This window comes from Pseudophryne corroboree, chromosome 10 (assembly GCF_028390025.1).
Source record: "Pseudophryne corroboree isolate aPseCor3 chromosome 10, aPseCor3.hap2, whole genome shotgun sequence".
Taxonomy (NCBI): Eukaryota; Metazoa; Chordata; class Amphibia; order Anura; family Myobatrachidae; genus Pseudophryne; species Pseudophryne corroboree.
Window position 1 is genome coordinate 18,936,176 of NC_086453.1, and position 20,442 is coordinate 18,956,617.

Genomic DNA, 20,442 nt, shown 5'->3' on the forward strand with positions numbered 1-20,442 from the left:
GAGAGCTGGGGTGGCCTGCAGGGGTGGATCATAGAACTGATTTAGCCTGGGACACAGATCACAGAACGGCTTTAGCCAAGGACACATATTACAGAACGGCTTTAGCCTGGGACACAGATCACAGAATGGCTTTAGCCAGGGACTCCAGCAGGGAGGGTTTGGGACTCGCTGAATATTATAGCCTGCCAAGGTTCTTAGCGTGATAGAGGCAGAGCAGTCTGACCGCAGAAACGGCGATCCAATGATTCCTCTGTTTTCGATTTGTAGTGCCTGCCACACCACCCACAATAAATCATTCAACCCATATAGTCTAGTAGTCTACTTTAAAACTCAAGGGGGGGGTCAATTTACCAAGCGTTGGATTGAAACCGACATGCATACATGGTGACCTGCTACTATGCATTGGTTCTGACTGTCATTTGTCATCCATTGCCCATCAGATTTCAACCCGCAAACGGAGCTCCTTGTATGATGGGGACATACAAGAGGGTGGGGCTTAAACAGTTCGGACACATTTAAAGTGCCAAATTCCTAACGGTGGGTCTCTACCCCTATTGGTCCAGTGTCCCCCAAGAGGATGAAAGAGAAACCCTGATTGGCGCAAATGGTGTCCTCTTGTGTTTGGTAAGATACACCTAAGGCTGCATTATTATGACCAAATGGCTCTATTATAATTTGCGGTGTTATTAGCACTCTGTAACATGGAGTTTTGCATCACATAATTAGTGGAAGGTGTCACGGAACCAAAACTTCAAATATGTAACATGGCCGTTAGGAGCTGATTGGCTTGTACTTTCTCTCTTTCCAAGGGTTAGTACATAGACCCCATAATCTCTCTCCACGGCTTAGTACATCTGCCCCGGAGAGTGATAAAGCATAACCAACCCGTCATTTTTAAAACACAGCCTGTAACACCACAGTAGCTGATTGGCTCATACTTTATCTCTCTCCATGGTTCGATAAATACCCCCCATTAATATCTTAGGAGGCAATAATGTTCCACTACAAGAATCATCTTCCAGATACAAATATAAGCATCACACAACGGCCCTTCTCTCTACCTTACTTGCAATGGGGGTCTGTAGAGGCTTTGCCACTTTCATCCTCCAGCTGTTCCCTATAGAGACACACAGATGTTACATGAAGCAGACAACGGAATATAATTACCCCTGCAAACAGTTATTAAACAGAAAACAGTATATTAGGGTTTGGTATGTGTCGTCATGAACTACAATGTCGACAGTGATTATGTGGACCCCACTATGTCAACAGGTAAACCATGTCAACAGTCAACATGTAGACAAGTACATTATGTTGACACCCAAACCCCAGCCCCCAACATTTCCTTTGACGATATTTTAGCTGTGTTATCAACATTAAGACATTTAACATTGTAGTGTCGGCTTTTTGACTGTCGACATTGTGGTTAATACACTTCAACAGCCGTTAGCTAGTCGTACGGGGGCACACCAGACAGTGACGCCACCTACAGGCCGGACAGAATACAGCAAACCAATAGGCGGTCAGTGCTGTACTGGGATCCCCTGCACGGTATTCGGAAGACCATCTCACCTGTCCACATCGCTCTTATCCAGGAGCTCCTGCAGGACTGCGTCCAGACGATTGCGGGCACTTGCTGCCTCTAAGTCTAGGAGATTGATGGAGGAGAAAATATATATGTCTGTAGTGAGCTGCAATAGTAGCAACAACAACCAGAGTATACAGCAGTCACTGTTGGGTTCAATGATTATGAATAAATTATCTCTCTGTAAAATCGCCCCCACCCTTTCATCTAGGAGATGTGTGCAGTGTATTCCCATATTAAAATCAGTAGCTATCTACTGAAAAATTCTCCATGGCCTCCTGAAAACAGATGACAGAGGATGGGCAGGACAAATGGAAAGTGCTTTAAGAGCAGGGCCCTCCTCCCTCCTGTCTCATCAGACTAGCTACACTCATTCACCTCCTCCTTGGACTCTATGGGAGTAATTCCGACCCGATCGCTCGTCGCAGCGCAGAGATCGGGTCGGAACTGCACATGCGCCGCAGTGCGGCGGCACATGGCAGCCGTCGTTGCCTAACGATCGCCTCTGAGGCAGAGGCGATCACTGAGCGGGAGAGGGCTGGACGGCGGCGTTAAGCCGCCGTTTAGGGGGAGCGGTCCGGCCAACGCAGGTGTGGCTGGACCGTTGGGGGGGCGGGCCGCAGCGGCTGCGTGACATCATACGCAGCCGCTGCGGGCCGGGGAGCGACGAGTAGCTCCCGGGCAGCATGCTAAAGCTGCGCTGGTCGGGAGCTACTCTTGAAGTGCAAAGGCATCGCCGCTGTGCGATGTCTTTGCACTTCTGCGGGGGGGGGGGGGGGGGGGGGGGGCGGCACTGACATGCGGGGCCGACTAGCCCTGTGCTGGGCGCCCCCCCGCATGTCAGTGTGAATGATCGTAGCTGTGCGATCAACTCGGAATGAACCCCTATGCCCAGAACCCTACCCCATGTTTGTCTATCCTTCACACCTCTTGCAGTGGCTCTAAATCTGTGAGCTGCTCCCTAGCCTACGGGTACAGGTTTCAGCTTGTAACGAGTTTACCGTTGCACCACTTGTACCAGTTGAGAGTTGTTGTGTTATTTATTTTTGTATACTGTACTGCTTACTGTATTGTACTGTGTTACCCTGTACTGTCTTGTCATTTGCTCTCTGTACGGCGTTGTGGACCACAGACTCCCTATAAAGTCTTATACTAATAATTATGATAAAGTGCTTTTCATGTGCCTTGACCTGGTTTCAGTTGACTGTCCACACGTTGCGATGTCGCACCAATCTGGCTATAATCTAAGATGGACATCGTTATCTGCGTGCACATGCCAAGGGCAGTGACTAACCTAAATGGCTACAAGCGTCCTCCTCACCTGGTTTCTCCACCTTCACCTTTGTGAGTGACATGGCGGACGTCAGACTGGGTCACAGCTGGAAATCTCTCCTTACTAGTATCTGGAACACCTATAATGGAGAACAGACATTACAGAAGTGCTAAAGACAAGCGATTGATGCCTAATCTGATGACGTTTGGCGTTTCTGATTAAATAATTTTCTCCAGTGCCTGCATGGAGATACAGGACAGCTGAGCCCTCTAGGAGGCAAGGCGTGCAAACAGAATCTTACTGTCTTCTCTCAGTAAGCCACTGTCCCGCCTGCTCCTAACCAGTGTAATAAATGAAGCCCAACTTAGGATCTACGACTGAGACAAGCCGTTGTCCCATATAGGTCTTCCTTCAAGTAGTGGAGAAAGCGATTTAACAACAAGCACAAACAGAAATCTGCATTAGGGGGGCGCAGACAATATGATGTCCAAAAGCCGCCAATAAACTTAGGGAGAGAATGTCTATGGCAAAATGGTGGCCTGGAGGACTTTGCTGATAAAGACAGCCACATGCCCCTTGTCAAACCTGGAACAAATATGAGGAGACAACAAGTTCTGCAGGCAGTGGTTCAAAGGACAACTGCTGTAATGCTATCAACAGTGAATTCAAGTCCCAAGGGACTAGTGGGTGACCCTATGGTGGTCATAAATGTGTCTCCAGGTGAGTTGGCTATTATCATGTAGCATAACAATATGCAAGTAGCATAACAATATGCAATTATGACCGAGAGTGTGTGCTATAACTATGTAGTGTTAGGGACCACCAGAAACAGAGATGCCGTGACATGGCCTGCTGGCTTAATCATATCTTTGCAAATCCATGCAAACTGAGATGTCTTTATTTCTATTATCATGTAACATTCAAATCTCATTGCTGATTCTTTTCAGTGTGCCGGCGGAGTATTTGGATGTAAAGCATGAGATTGTCTCAGATGTCATTTGGGACAACAGTTGGTTCATCAAAGGTGTCCACACATTGTCCAATTCCTCCAAGGAGCTTAAGCTTGCTACCCAGGCAATTTCATGTACCAATTCCAGAATACATATTAACATATTATTTCCCCATTCCTACATACACCAACTATAGCTCATCATGTATGCCCTCACTACATTACTGTAAAGCAATCTGTGTGAAAATCACCACAGCACTCTGGAGAACTGCAGAAGTGTGTCTTTACTACCTGCAAATCATACTGAACCATGGCTGCAGAAGCACTTACTGTATAAGAACACTTCCTGTATGACAAAGGTATGGCAATAATGCAATCCACACACAGCATACATCTACCATTACTCTTACAACATTAGATAAGCATGCCCTGCTACTACGCAGAGCCTTTGGGGAGTAAGGTTTAATCTACGGAAATCTTGGTCCTTCTCTCTAATGTAAACACAGGTGGCATCAACAAGTGAAACCACTGTGATTTCTTGTAGTGAAATTGCTGAGGTTTCCCATTGAAACTTTGAGGCTCCTATTTATAATTGCAATAATAATTTCACATCCAAGAAAACTAGAGGGACTAGAAGGAGATCTGTTCTGCTGAAGAGCCGGCAGAACAATTTCCTGCATTAAATGGAACTGTGACACAATTTTCTTTCTTTCTGAAGGAATGGGAGAGTTCGACGGACTAGACGGATAGCATGGAAAATCAACAAAGGTGAATTACATGACAATTCTGCGGGGCTGAGGCTCGAGCAAGCAGGCACGCAACCTTCCAGTTAAGGAAATGCAACTCCATTAGCTCGAAAGTCCTGTAGCTCAAATGGAGTCTTCTGGAGAGCCTCCAAGACCAAAGTTAGGTCTCAGCAAGGAACAGGTGGCATATAAGGTGACTGTATATGAATAACCCCCCTGGATGAAGGTCTGAAACTTCTAAATGAAAGCCAGACAATAGAAAAGGCCAAAAACTGATGATTAATAGATGGCAATAAAATCCCTGATCCAAGTCAACCTGCAAAAAAGAAAGGAGGCGCATAAGACAGAATTATGAGGCATAGACTTCCCTGTGTTAATACCAGATGATGGAGGTCTTCCATAGTTGGTGGTAGATCCTAACCATAATAGGTTTTCCAGTTCTAAGCATAGTCAGGATGACCGAACTAGAAAGGTCACTTGCCATAGGAACTTGACTTATTGGGTGGTATTTAAATGATATATCACGCCCTATCTCCTTTCTAAAGTGATCCCCGTTATCGTGCATATCGCGCCCATAGCAATCAAGTTTGTGCTCCCTTACTACCCCGGGGGTAGCAAACTGAAATGATTATACCACGCCCGTCAGCAGAAACAGAACAGGTGTGGAAGGGGGTGAATAGAATTGAATACCGCTCTTAGTGTCATTCCTTCCAAGCAAGCTATTCTAATCGGGGTGAAGAAATAGAACTTAGACAAATAATAAGATTTTAAACCTACCGGTAAATCTTTTTCTTCTAGTCTGTAGAGGATGCTGGGGACTCCGTAAGGACCATGGGGTATAGACGGGCTCCGCAGGAGACATGGGCACTCTAAAGACTTTAGATGGGTGTGCACTGGCTCCTCCCTCTATGCCCCTCCTCTAGACCTCAGTTAAAGAACTGTGCCCAGAGGAGTCGGACAGTAGAGGAAAGGATTTTTGTTAATCTAAGGGCGAGATACATACCAGCCCACACCGTACAACATGGTATATACTAAACCAGTTAACAGCATGAACAAAACAGCATCAGCCAGAAACTGATCTCAACTGTAACATAACCCTTATGTAAGCAACAACTATATACAAGCCTTGCAGAAAAGTAGTCCGCACTGGGACGGGCACCCAGCATCCTCTACGGACTAGGAGAAAAAGATTTACTGGTAGGTTTAAAATCTTATTTTCTCTTACGTCCTAGAGGATGCTGGGGACTCCGTAAGGACCATGGGGATTATGCCAAAGCTCCAGACCGGGCGGGAGAGTGCGGATGACTCTGCAGCACCGATTGAGCAAACATGAGGTCCTCATCAGCCAGGGTATCAAACTTGTAGAATTTTGCAAAAGTGTTTGAACCCGACCAAGTAGCCGCTCGGCAAAGCTGTAAAGCCGAGACTCCTCGGGCAGCCGCCCAAGAAGAGCCCACCTTCCTAGTGGAATGGGCCTTTACAGAATTAGGTAACGGCAATCCAGCCGTAGAATGAAGCCTGCTGAATTGTGTTACAGATCCAGCGAGCAATAGTCTGCTTAGAAGCAGGAGCGCCAACTTTGTAGGCTGCATACAGGACAAACAGTGCCTCTGTTTTCCGAACTCGAGCCGTCCTGGCTACATAAATTTTTAAGGCCCTGACTACATCAAGAGACTTGGAATCCTCCAAGTTCCCCGTAGCCACCGGCACCACAATAGGTTGGTTCATATGAAATTATAAAACCACCGTAGGCAGAAATTGAGGACGAGTTCTCAACTCTGCTCTATCCACATGGAAAATCAGATAGGGGCTCTTATGAGACAAAGCCGCCAATTCGGACACCCGTCTTGCAGACGCCAAGGCCAGCAACATGACCACTTTCCAAGTTAGAAACTTTAATTCCACCGTTTGAAGAGGTTCCAACCAGTGTGATTTAAGGAACTGTAACACCACATTAAGGTCCCATGGTGCCACAGGGGGCACAAAAGGATGCTGGATGTGCAGCACTCCCTTTACAAAAGTCTGGACTTCTGGGAGAGAAGCCAATTCCTTCTGAAAGAATATTGATAGGCCCGAAATCTGCACCTTAATGGAACCTAACTTTAGGCCCATATCCACTCCAGTTTGTAGAAAGTGGAGAAACCGGCCCAGGTGGAAATCTTCCGTAGGAGCATTCTTGGCCTCACACCAAGATACATATTTCCTCCAGATACGGTGATAATGTTTCGCCGTCACCTCCTTCCTAGCTTTTATCAGAGTAGGGATGACTTCCTCCGGAATACCTTTCCCAGCTAGGATTTGCTGTTCAACCGCCATGTCGTCAAACGTAACTGCGGTAAGTCTTGGAACACGCAGGGCCCCTGCTGCAACAGGTCCTCCCTGAGAGGAAGAGGACACGGCTCGTCTGTGAGCATTTCCAGAAGATCTGGATACCAGGCCCTTCGAGGCCAATCTGGAACAATGAGTATTGTCTGCACTCTTTCCCGTCTTATGATTCTCAATATCTTTGAGATGAGTGGAAGTGGAGGAAACACATAGACCGACTGAAACACCCATGGTGTCACCAGGGCGTCCACTGCTACTGCCTGAGGGTACCTTGGCCTGGCACAATACCTCCGAAGCTTCTTGATGAGGCGTGACGCCATCATGTCTATTTGAGGAAGTCCCCAATGACTTGTTAATTCTGCAAAAACCTCTTGATGAAGACCCCACTCCCCTGGATGGAGATCGTGTCTGCTGAGGAAGTCTGCTTCCCAGTTGTCCACTCCCGGAATGAAGACTGCTGACAGAGCGCTTACGTGAATTTCCGCCCAGCGAAGAATCCTGGTGGCTTCCGCCATTGCCACTCTGCTCCTTGTCCCGCCTTGGCGGTTTACATGAGCCACGGCTGTGACGTTGTCTGATTGAATCAGAACGGGTAGGTCGCGAAGAAGATTCTCCGCTTGTCGGAGGCCGTTGTATATGGCCCCCCATTCCAGCATGTTGATGTGTAGACAAGCCTCCTGGCTTGACCATAGTCCCTGAAAGTTTCTTCCTTGTGTGACTGCTCCCCATCCTCGGAGGCTCGCGTCCGTGGTCACCAGAACCCAGTCTTGAATGCCGAACCTGCGACCCTCTAGAAGGTGAGCACTTGTCCAGAAGGTCCCACTGAAATGGCCTCGCATGGAACCTGCCGAAGGGGATGGCCTCGTAGGCTGCCACCATTTTTCCCAGTACCCGAGTGCATTGATGAACTGACACTCTTTTTGGTTTTAGCAGGTCTCTGACCATGTTCTGGAGTTCCTGGGCTTTTTCCATTGGAAGAAAAATCCTCTTCTGTTCCGTGTCTAGAATCATGCCCAAGAATGATAGCCGAGTCGTTGGAATCAGCTGTGACTTTGGTAGATTTAGGATCCAGCCGTGTTGCTGCAGCACTCTCAGGGAGAGCGACACGCTGTTCAACAATTGATCTCTCGATCTCGCTTTTATCAGGAGATCGTCCAAGTATGGGATAATTGTGACTCCTTGTTTGCGCAGGAGCACCATCATTTCCGCCACTACCTTGGTGAAAATCCTCGGGGCCGTGGAAAGCCCAAACGGCAACGTCTGAAACTGGTAATGACAGTCTTGCACAGCGAATCTCAGGTATGCCTGATGAGGGGGATAAATGGGGACATGAAGGTATGCATCCTTTATGTCTAGTGATACCATAAAATCCCCCTCTTCCAGGCTGGAGATCACTGCCCGGAGAGATTCCATCTTGAATTTTAATTTTTTCAAATACAGGTTTAGGGATTTTAGATTCAGAATGGGTCTGACCGAGCCATCCGGCTTCGGGACCACAAATAGGGTTGAAAAGTACCCTTTCCCCTGTTGCATTAGGGGAACCTTGATAACCACTTGCTGTTGACACAGCTTTTGAATGGCAGCTGAAACCGTTTCCCTCTCTGGGGGAGAAGCTGGCAAAGCCGATTTGAAAAATCGGTGAGGAGGCACTTCTTCGAACTCCAGTTTGTAGCCTTGGGATACAATTTCTATGGCCCAAGGATTCAAATCCGACAGAACCCAGACCTGGCTGAATAGTCGAAGACGTGCCCCCACCGGCGCAGACTCCCTCAGTGGAGCCCCAGCGTCATGCGGTGGATTTTGTAGAAGCCGGGGAGGACTTTTGTTCCTGGGAACTAGCCGTTGCAGGCGTTTTTTTTCCCTCTACCCTTACCTCTGGCGAGGAAGGAAGAGCCCCGACCCCTTCTGGACTTATGCGACCAAAAGGACTGCATCTGATACTGAGGAGTTTTCTTCTGCTGAGGGGGGACGTAAGGTAAAAAGGAAGACTTACCCGCGGTAGCTGTGGAAACCAGGTCCGCGAGGCACTCCCCAAATAAAACCTCACCCTTGTAAGGTAAAGTTTCCATATGTCTCTTTGAATCGGCATCACCCGTCCATTGGCGGGTCCACAGGGACCGTCTAGCAGAAATCGCCATGGCATTGGCTCTTGAACCCATCAGCCCAATGTCCCTCGCAGCCTCTCTCATATATAACGCTGCGTCTTTAATGAGACCCAAGGTCAGTAAAATGCTATCCTTATCTAGGGTGTCAATGTCAGATGACAAGTTATCTGCCCATGCTGCAATTGCGTTACATACCCATGCCGACGCTACTGCCGGTCTGAGCAAGGCACCCGTATGTGTATAAATTGATTTCAAGGTAGTTTCCTGTCTGCGATCAGCAGGATCCTTGAGGGCTGCCGTGTCTGGGGACGGTAGTGTAACCTTTTTGGACAAGCGCGTTAACGCCTTGTCCACCGTGGGCGAGGATTCCCACCCTAACCTATCCTGTAAGGGGAAAGGATACACCATAATAATTCTCTTGGGAATCTGCAGTTTCTTGTCTGGAGTTTCCCAAGCTTTTTCAAATAAGGCATTTAGCTCATGAGATGGGGGAAAGGTTACCTCAGGTTTCTTTTCCTTAAACATGCAGACCCTCGTGTCAGGGACAGAGGGGTCCTCAGTGATATGTAATACATCTTTTATTGCAATAATCATATATTGAATACTCTTGGCCACCCTTGGGTGTAACCTCGCCTCATCATAGTCGACACTGGAGTCAGAATCCGTGTCGGTATCAGTGTCTGCTGTCTGGGAAAGGGGACGTTTTTGAGACCCCAAAGGGCCCTGTGACACAGTCAAAGCCATGGATTGACTCCCAGCTTTTTCCCTGGACTCTGCTTTGTCCAACCTTTTATGTAAAAAAAGTCACATTAGCATTTAAAACATTCCACATATCCAAGCAATCCGGTGTCGGCGGCGCCGGAGACACCACTATCATCTGCTCCACCTCCTCCCTAGACGAGCATTTCGCTTCAGACATGCAGACACACACGTACCGACACCCCCACACACACTGGGATATATAAATATGGAGACAGTCCCCCAATAAGGCCCTTTGGAGAGACAGAGAGAGAGAGTATGCCAGCACACACCCAGCGCTAGTGGACACTGGAACAAAATCCCAGTCTGTACAGTGCTTTTATTATACCAATAAACACTCACTGCGCCAATAAAATGTGCCCCCCCCCCCCCCCCCCCCCCCTGGTTTTGCCCTCTGTACTTGTTCAGCAGGGGAGAGTCCGGGGAGCAGCTTCTCTGCAGCGTGCTGTGGAGAAAATGGCGCTGGTTAGTGCTGGAGGATCAAGCTCCGCCCCCTCGACGGCGGGCTTCGGTCCCGCTCAAAATCTTTATACTGGCGTTTTTTTTTTAAAATATACTGCCTCCGCAGTATATACTGTACTAGCCAGTGTCCCTTGAGGTATTTATTGCTGCCCAGGGCGCCCCCCCCTGTGCCCTGCACCCTACAGTGCCTGCTGTGTGTGTGTGTGTGTGTGTGTGTGTGTGTAAGCAATGGCGTGCAGCGTTACCGCTGCGCGGTACCTCAATGAAGATCTGAAGTCTTCTGCTGCCTGTGAAGTCTTCTTTCTTCTAATACTCACCCGGCTTTTATCTTCCGGCTCTGTGAGGAGGACGGCGGCGCGGCTCCGGGACGAACAACGAGGACGATACCTGTGTTCCGACCCTCTGGAGCTAATGGTGTCCAGTAGCCTAAGAAGCAGAGCGTATCAGTTAAGTAGGTCTGCGTCTCTCCCCTCAGTCCCACGATGCAGGGAGCCTGTTGCCAGCAGTGCTCCCTGAAAATAAAAAACCTAACAAAAAGTATTTTCAGAGAAACTCAGTAGAGCTCCCCTGCAGTGCGCCCATTCTCCTCTGGGCACAGGATCTAACTGAGGTCTAGAGGAGGGGCATAGAGGGAGGAGCCAGTTCACACCCATCTAAAGTCTTTAGAGTGCCCATGTCTCCTGCGGAACCCGTCTATACCCCATGGTCCTTACGGAGTCCCCAGCATCCTCTAGGACGTAAGAGATTAGCCATTTCTTAGAAGAAGATGGCAAGGAGGTTCCATGTCCTCCTGGGCCTGTCTGGTGCTATCTGAACAACATAGGCCGTCACGTGAGTGACCACGCGCAACTCCAGTAAGTTCATCTGAAGAAAAGCCTTCTTCTCCTTAGTGACCCATGTCAAGTGAAAAGGGAGACCCCTTGAGCAGGTTGCTCATGTGCAGTGAAAACGCCAATGACGGACGAATCTGAATGGCCAAAAAAAAGTCTGCCTGTCCAATTGAGTATTGTTCCTGTACACCTATCTACAACTCAACAGAGACAATGCATGAGAGGGCAGGACCAGAATCTTGGACTTGGAAGGAACCTCATCTAGCTCTTGAAGTTGGACAGGATGCCCGGAAAAACTGACCAGCCACCATACAAAAAGTAGTGTATTCCAGATTTGATGCTACAGAAATACAGTTCTCACACATGGCCTGAATGTGGGTATGTCATGCTCACTACGAAGCTACCATACGCCCACCACAGTAAGTATACAAATTATTCTCACAGTGTAGGGTGAAAAAGCTTCACTCCTCTTCCCTCTGATGAAGTTCTGTGCTGTTTAGAGTAAAACGCGTTGGTAATTGTGTACTTTTATTTTGCACTGTTTTTCTGGATCTGCTTCTAGACCTTAAGACCTCTGGACTTGTCTCCAGCTGATATTATGTAGGCATTAACACCCAGAATTATAAATATTTTCTTTTTAAAAATGACTACACCATGCTGCGTCCTCTTCGGTCTCCATTTTTTATTCCTAACAAGGAACCGGCGTTATGGAGAATTTCAGGACCAGAAGAAGATAAGCTTATTGTATTTTCATTTTCCTTCGCAGAATTATAAAAATAAGAATTTACTTACCGATAATTCTATTTCTCGTAGTCCGTAGTGGATGCTGGGGACTCCGTAAGGACCATGGGGAATAGCGGCTCCGCAGGAGACTGGGCACAAAAGTAAAGCTTTAGAACTACCTGGTGTGCACTGGCTCCTCCCCCTATGACCCTCCTCCAAGCCTCAGTTAGGATACTGTGCCCGGACGAGCGTACACAATAAGGAAGGATTTTGAATCCCGGGTAAGACTCATACCAGCCACACCAATCACACCATATAACTTGTGATCTAAACCCAGTTAACAGCATGATAACAGAGGAGCCTCTAGAAAAGATGGCTCACTACAGCAATAACCCGATATTTTGGTAACAATAACTATGTACCAGTATTGCAGACAATCCGCACTTGGGATGGGCGCCCAGCATCCACTACGGACTACGAGAAATAGAATTATCGGTAAGTAAATTCTTATTTTCTCTGACGTCCTAGTGGATGCTGGGGACTCCGTAAGGACCATGGGGATTATACCAAAGCTCCCAAACGGGCGGGGAGAGTGCGGATGACTCTGCAGCACCAATTGAGAGAACTCCAGGTCCTCCTCAGCCAGGGTATCAAATTTGTAGAATTTTACAAACGTATTTGCTCCTGACCAAGTAGCTGCTCGGCAAAGTTGTAAAGCCGAGACCCCTCGGGCAGCCGCCCAAGATGAGCCCACCTTCCTTGTGGAATGGGCTTTTACAGATTTTGGCTGTGGCAGGCCTGCCACAGAATGTGCAAGCTGAATTGTACTACAAATCCAACGAGCAATAGTCTGCTTAGAAGCAGGAGCACCCAGCTTGTTGGGTGCATACAGAATAAACAACGAGTCAGATTATCTGACTCCAGCCGTCCTGGAAACCTATATTTCCAGGGCCCTGACAACGTCTAGCAACTTGGAGTCCTCCAAGTCCCTAGTAGCCGCAGGCACCACAATAGGTTGATTCAGGTGAAACGCTGAAACCACCTTAGGGAGAAACTGAGGACAAGTCCTCAATTCCGCCCTGTCCGAATGGAAAATCAGATGAGGGCTTTTACAGGATAAAGCCGCCAATTCTGACACGCACCTGGCCCAGGCCAGGGCCAACAGCATGACCACTTTCCATGTGAGATATTTTAACTCCACATATTTAAGTGGTTCAAACCAATGTGACTTTTGGAACCCAAAAACTACATTTAGATCCCAAGGTGCCACTGGAGGCACAAAAAGGAGGCTGTATATACAGTACCCCTTTCACAAACGTCTGAACTTCAGGGACTGAAGCTAGTTCTTTTTGGAAGAAAATTGACAGGGCCGAAATTTGAACCTTAATGGACCCCCATTTCAGGCCCATAGACACTCCTGTTTGCAGGAAATGTAGGAATCGACCTAGTTGAAAATTCCTCCGTCGTGGCCTTACTGGCCTCGCACCACGCAACATATTTTCGCCAAATGCGGTGATAATGTTTTGCAGTTATATCTTTCCTGGCTTTGATCAGGATAGGAATGACTTCATCCGGAATGCCTTTCTCCTTCAGGATCCGGCGTTCAACCGCCATGCCGTCAAACGCAGCTGCGGTAAGTCTTGGAACAGACAGGGTCCTTGCTGGAGCAGGTCCCTTCTTAGAGGTAGAGGCCACGGATCCTCCGTGAGCATCTCTTGAAGTTCCGGTTACCAAGTCCTTCTTGGCCAATCCGGAGCCACGAATATAGTGCTTACTCCTCTCCATCTTATAATTCTCAGTACCTTGGGTATGAGAGGCAGAGGAGGGAAAACATACACTGACTGGTACACCCACTGTGTTACCAGAGCGTCTACAGCTATTGCCTGAGGGTCCCTTGACCTGGCGCAATACTTGTCGAGTTTTATAAACATGTGGAAGACTTCTGGGTGAAGTCCCCACTCTCCCGGGAGGGGGTCGTGTCTGCTGAGGAAGTCTGCTTCCCAGTTGTCCACTCCCGGAATGAATACTGCTGACAGTGCTATCCCATGATTTTCCGCCCAGCGAAGAATCCTTGCAGCTTCTGCCTTGCCCTCCTGCTTCTTGTGTCACCCTGTCTGTTTACGTGGGTGACTGCCGTGATGTTGTCCGAATGGATCAACTCCGGGTGACCTTGAAGCAGAGGTCTTGCTGAGCTTAGAGCATTGTAAATGGCCCTTAGCTTCAGGATATTTATGTGAAGTGATGTCTCCAGGCTTGACCATAAGCTCTGGAAATTCCTTCCCTGTGTGACTGCTCCCCAGCCACGCAGGCTGGCATCCGTGGTCACCAGGACCCAGTCCTGAATGTCGAATCTGCGGCCCTCTAGAAGATGAGCACTCTGCAACCACCACAGGAGAGACACCCTTGTGCTTGGTGACAGGGTTATCCGCTGATGCATCTGAAGATGCGACCCGGACCATTTGTCCAGCAGGTCCCACTGGAAAGTTCTTGCGTGGAATCTGCCGAATGGGATTGCTTCGTAGGAAGCCACCATTTTTCCCAGAACCCTTTCATTGATGTACTGAGACTTGGCTCGGTTATAGGAGGTTCCCGACTAGCTCGGATAACTCCCTGACTTTCTCCTCCGGGAGAAAACATCTTTTTCTGGACTGTGTCCAGGATCATCCCTAGGAACAGAAGACGAGTCGTCGGAATCAGCTGCGATTTTGGAATATTGAGAATCCAATCGTGCTGCCGCAACACTACCTGAGATAGTGTTACACCGACCTCCAACTGTTCCCTGGATCTTACCCTTATCAGGGAATCGTCCAAGTAAGGGATAACTAAAATTCCTTTCCTTCGAAAGAGTATCATCATTTCGGCCATTACCTTGGTAAAGACCCGGGGTGCTGTGGACCATCCATACGGCAGCGTCTGAAACTGATAGTGACAGTTCTGTACCACAAACCTGAGGTACCCTTGGTGAGAAGGGTAAATTGGGACATGAAGGTAAGCATCCTTGATGTCCCGAGACATCATGTAGTCCCCTTCTTCCAGGTTCGCAATCACTGCTCTGAGTGACTCAATCTTGAATTTGAACCTCCGTATGTAAGTGTTCAAGATTTTAGATTTAGAATCGGTCTCACCGAGCCGTCCGGCTTCGGTACCACAACAGTGTGGAATAATACCCCGTTCCCTGTTGCAGGAGGGGTACCTTGATTATCACCTGCTGGGAATACAGCTTGTGAATGGCTTCCAAAACTGCCTCCCTGTCAGAGGGAGACATTGGTAAAGCCGACTTTAGGAACGGCGAGGGGGAGACGTCTCGAATTCCAATTTGTACCCCTGAGATATCACCTGAAGGATCCAGGGGTCTAATTGCGAGTGAGCCCACTGCGCGCTGAAATTCATTGAGACGGGCCCCCACCGTGCCTGATTCTGCTTGTAAAGCCCCAGCGTCATACTGTGAGCTTGGCAGAGGCGGGAGAGGGCTTCTGTTCCTGGGAACTGGCTGATTTCTGCAGCCTTTCCTCTCCCTCTGTCACGGGGCAGAAAAGAGGAACCTTTTGCCCGCTTGCCCACGAAAGGACTGCGCGTGATAATACGGCGTCTTCTTATGTTGAGAGGCGACCTGGGGTACAAACGTGGATTTCCCAGCTGTTGCCGTGGCCACCAGGTCTGAAAGACCGACCCCAAATAACTCCTCCCCTTAATAAGGCAATACTTCCAAATGCAGTTTGGAATCCGCATCACCTGACCACTGTCGTGTCCATAACCCTCTACTGGCAGAAATGGACAACGCACTTAGACTTGATGCCAGTCGGCAAATATTCCGCTGTGCATCACGCATATATAGAAATGCATCTTTTAAATGCTCTATAGTCAATAATATACTGTCCCTATCTAGGGTATCAATATTTTCAGTCAGGGAATCCGATCACGCCAACCCAGCACTGCACATCCAGGCTGAGGCGATTGCTGGTCGCAGTATAACACCAGTATGTGTGTAAATACATTTTAGGATACCCTCCTGCTTTCTATCAGCAGGATCCTTAAGGGCGGCCATCTCAGGACAGGGTAGAGCCCTTGTTCTTACAAGCGTGTGAGCGCTTTATCCACCCTAGGGGGTGTTTCCCAACGCACCCTAACCTCTGGCGGGAAAGGATATAATGCCAATAACATTTTAGAAATTATCAGTTGTTATCGGGGGAAACCCACGCATCATCACACACCTCATTTAATTTCTCAGATTCAGGAAAACTACAGGCAGTTTTTCCTCACCGAACATAATACCCCTTTTTGGTGGTACTCGTATTATCAGAAATGTGTCAAACATTTTTCATTTTTCATTGCCTCAATCATGTAACGTGTGGCCCTACTGGAAGTCACATTTGTCTCTTCACCGTCGACACTGGAGTCAGTATCCGTGTCGGCGTCTTATCTGCCATCTGAGGTAACGGGCGCTTTAGAGCCCCTGACGGCCTATGAGACGTCTGGACAGGCACAAGCTGAGTAGCCGGCTGTCTCATGTCAACCACTGTCTTTTATACAGAGCTGACACTGTCACGTAATTCCTTCCAACAGTTCATCCACTCAGGTGTCGACCCCCTAGGGGGTGACATCACTATTACAGGCAATCTGCTCCGTCTCCACATCATTTTTCTCCTCATACATGTCGACACAAACGTACAGACACACAGCACACGCACAGGGAATGCTCTGATAGAGGACAGGACCCCACTAGCCCTTTGGGGAGACAGAGGGAGAGTTTGCCAGCACACACCAGAGCGCTATATATATACAGGGATAACCTTATATAAGTGTTTTTCCCCTTATAGCTGCTGTATTGTTTATACTGCGCCTAATTAGTGCCCCCCTCTCTTTTTTAACCCTTTCTGTAGTGTAGTGACTGCAGGGGAGAGCCAGGGAGCTTCCCTCCAACGGAGCTGTGAGGGAAAATGGCGCCAGTGTGCTGAGGAGATAGGCTCCGCCCCCTTCTCGGCGGCCTTATCTCCCGTTTTTCTGTGTATTCTGGCAGGGGTTAAATTCATCCATATAGCCCAGGAGCTATATGTGATACATTTTTTTTGCCATCCAAGGTGTTTTTATTGCGTCTCAGGGCGCCCCCCCCCAGCGCCCTGCACCCTCAGTGACCGGAGTGTGAAGTGTTCTGAGAGCAATGGCGCACAGCTGCAGTGCTGTGCGCTACCTTGTTGAAGACAGGACGTCTTCTGCCGCCGATTTTCCGGACCTCTTCTGTCTTCTGGCTCTGTAAGGGGGCCGGCGGCGCGGCTCTGGGACCTATCCATGGCTGGGCCTGTGATCGGTCCCTCTGGAGCTAATGTCCAGTAGCCTAAGAAGCCCAATCCACTCTGCACGCAGGTGAGTTCGCTTCTTCTCCCCTTAGTCCCTCGATGCAGTGAGCCTGTTGCCAGCAGGTCTCACTGAAAATAATAACCTAAAACTAGACTTTTCACTAAGCAGCTCAGGAGAGCCACCTAGTGTGCACCCTTCTCGTTCGGGCACAAAAATCTAACTGAGGCTTGGAGGAGGGTCATAGGGGGAGGAGCCAGTGCACACCAGGTAGTTCTAAAGCTTTACTTTTGTGCCCAGTCTCCTGCGGAGCCGCTATTCCCCATGGTCCTTACGGAGTCCCCAGCATCCACTAGGACGTCAGAGAAAATCAATTAGCATTTTAGGTTTAGCAGTCTGTTTAATATGCAGTTACTCACGGAAATGGCGACAACATACCCCCTCGCTGATATTATGTCATAGTCCTCCTGTGCAGCCTGTTCCACGGAGCGTCAGAAAGCCGAGTGACTGACTTGTCTGGCGAAATCCAGCAAAGAAACGATTGAAAATTCCAATAAGTTAAAAAGAATTAAAAAAAAAATCCCATTTAAAGTATTAAAATGTAAAGAGCACTGTATATGGAATAAGAGCAGAAGTGCGTGGGATGAAAACACAAGTAATGGACAGTACAGACACTACGCACTTCGCTTAAAATCGTGTTCTGCATAATGTAATTCGTTATTCCTTGACATCATGTTTTCCTTATTCCCTAACCAAGGACCTGCATCCTGAATGTTCTCTGGAAGCAGAGCAGTCTAATGGGAAATTTACACCAATAATATATATTATTTATTCCCCAAAATCTGATGTCAGGCGAAGAAAACTGATTGCTTTTTGCATTAGAGCTTTCCACAGCACACGTAATGCCGCTGCTACAGATTGTGTCCTCAGACATCAATGGCGCAGTTGCATCAAACAGACCCTCCCTGCGCACTAGCATCGGGTGTCTTTCTTTGACCTAAATGCGTCTTAGCCGCACCGCAATGCGGCGTATGCGCAGTCTGGTGACGCGGCTTTTTTTATAAGGGAACAGCGTCTGGAACAAGTCATGTGGTCCTATGTAATCTGGAAAAGTGTACCAGCGCTGGCTGTTGAAATCACATACATAGGACGGTCTGCTATATTTAAAAGATTTTACAATTTATTAAAATATACAATAAAACATAATGGTATGTGTAAGTATTGGATAATAAAATTCATGTGCACCACCCTCTTTGGGATTCGATTGCAAGTCCACTCTGATATAATGAAGCAATAAATTCTGGCTGGGACACTTTCCAAATAATGCAGTCACTGTTGAAACAATGTGATGTTAACGGATTGTGGAAATCCCCTTGATGGTGCGTCGGCCTTAGGACGAATCCATTTGAAGTGTACCGGAATGTAGACAGAGTTCACAGTGATGGATAATTGTCCAAAAGATGGCAGATAAAGGGCCTAATTCTGAGTTGATCGCAGCAGCAATTTTGTTAGCAGTTGAGCAAAACCATGGGGGGTCATTCCGAGTTGTTCGCTCGTTATTTTTTTCTCGCAACGGAGCGATAAGTCGCTAATGCGCATGCGCAATGTCCGCAGTGCGACTGCGCCAAGTAAATTTGCTATGCAGTTAGGTATTTTACTCACGGCATTACGAGGTTTTTTCTTCGTTCTGGTGATCGTAATGTGATTGACAGGAAGTGGGTGTTTCTGGGCGGAAACTGGCCGTTTTATGGGTGTGTGCGAAAAAACGCTACCGTTTCTGGGAAAAACGCGGGAGTGGCTGGAGAAACGGAGGAGTGTCTGGGCGAACGCTGGGTGTGTTTGTGACGTCAAACCAGGAACGACAAGCACTGAACTGATCGCAGTTGCCGAGTAAGTGTGGAGCTACTCAGAAACTGCTAAGAAGTGTCTATTCGCTATTTTGCTAATCTTTCGTTCGCAATTTTGATAAGCTAAGATTCACTCCCAGTGGGCGGCGGCTTAGCGTGTGCAATGCTGCTAAAAGCAGCTTGCGAGCGAACAACTCGGAATGACCCCCTATGTGCACTGCAGGAGGGGCAGATATAACATGTGCAGAGAGAGTTAGATTTGGGTGGGGTGTATTCAAACTGAAATCTAAATTGCAGTGTAAAAATAAAGCAGCCAGTATTTACCCTGCACAGAAACAAAATAACCCACCCAAATCTAACTCTCTCTGCACATGTTATATCTGCCCCCCCTGCAGTGCACATGGTTTTGCCCAGTTGCTAACAGAATTTCTGCTGCGATCAACTCAGAGTTACCCCCAATGATCAAAGGTTGCAGAGTGTAGAATAAAAACCTGGTGGATGCTTCCAAAATAAGCTCAACGCGTTTCACTGGTTGGTTAAGAATCCAGCTTCCTCAGGAGGATAAGTACAGTGTGCACTAGAGCAGGGGTTCTCAAACTCGGTCCTCAGGACCCCACACAGTGCATGTTTTGCAGGTAACCCAGCAGGTGCACAGGTGTATTAATTACTCACTGACACATTTTAAAAGGTCCACAGGTGGAGCTAATTATTTCGCTTGCGATTCTGTGAGGAGACCTGCAAAACATGCACTGTGTGGGGTCCTGAGGACCGAGTTTGAGAACCTGTGCACTAGAGTGTCTATTGTTTATGTTCATACTTCTTGGTTACTGTTTGACGTGTTGGTGTGATTGGTTCCTTCCCGTATGGGTTTGGTTTTTCACGTTCCCTCTTCTCTCCGTCAATTTTTCAAACTGGAGGGATTAAGGGGTGTGAAGGAGGAGGAGCCGCCTGTGCATATATATATTTTTTTTTTGGAGATTGTGCTACCTCCGCTCTGCATCCTTCACACCCCAGCTGTATGAACTCTCCAGTGTCCCCGAGTGGATTCAGAGAAATGGATTTATCGGTAAGTACCAAAATCCTCTCTATTTACAAACTGAACATTCATTTTTTTTTCAATGTATTCACCAGAGGAGTCTGTGCAAAGATGCATGTGCTCAAACCACTTGGTGAAGCAGCTGGACCAGTCCTAAGCAGGTTTGTCTTCTACATGCTGGATGAAGGTCTCCACTGCAGCTTCTGGCGACTCAAAACGAATCCCACGCATCTGAAAATCCACCACTTTCCTGGACTTGTGGGCAGGTGCATTGTCGTGATACCACGAGCGCAAGTGGAAAGTGTCCCAGCCAGAATTTATTGCTTCATTATATCATTATATATTGCTTCATTATATCAGAGTGGACTTGCAATCGAATCCCAAAGAGGGTGGTGCACATGAATTTTATTATCCAATACTTATACATACCATTATGTTTTATTGTATATTTTAATAAATTGTAAAATCTTTCAAATATAGCAGACCGTCCTATGTATGTGATTTCCACAG

General features: G+C 47.8%; 1 protein-coding gene across 2 annotated transcripts in view; it reads right to left on the bottom strand.

The window, feature by feature from the left end:
- Window positions 1-20,442, bottom strand: part of LIN37 (lin-37 DREAM MuvB core complex component) — a 33,986-nt gene that overhangs the window by 11,909 nt on the left and 1,635 nt on the right. The window contains exons 2-5 of one of the 2 annotated variants that reach the window (XM_063942192.1): window positions 17,469-17,565; window positions 2,907-2,997; window positions 1,573-1,648; window positions 1,067-1,117 (exon numbers count right to left, since the gene is read on the bottom strand). In XM_063942192.1, the coding sequence (XP_063798262.1) occupies window positions 1,067-1,117; window positions 1,573-1,648; window positions 2,907-2,940 (161 nt within the window). In that variant the 5' untranslated portion in view covers window positions 2,941-2,997; window positions 17,469-17,565. The remainder of the gene's footprint in view (window positions 1-1,066; window positions 1,118-1,572; window positions 1,649-2,906; window positions 2,998-17,468; window positions 17,566-20,442) is intronic. The other variant, XM_063942191.1, reaches the window with a different exon arrangement.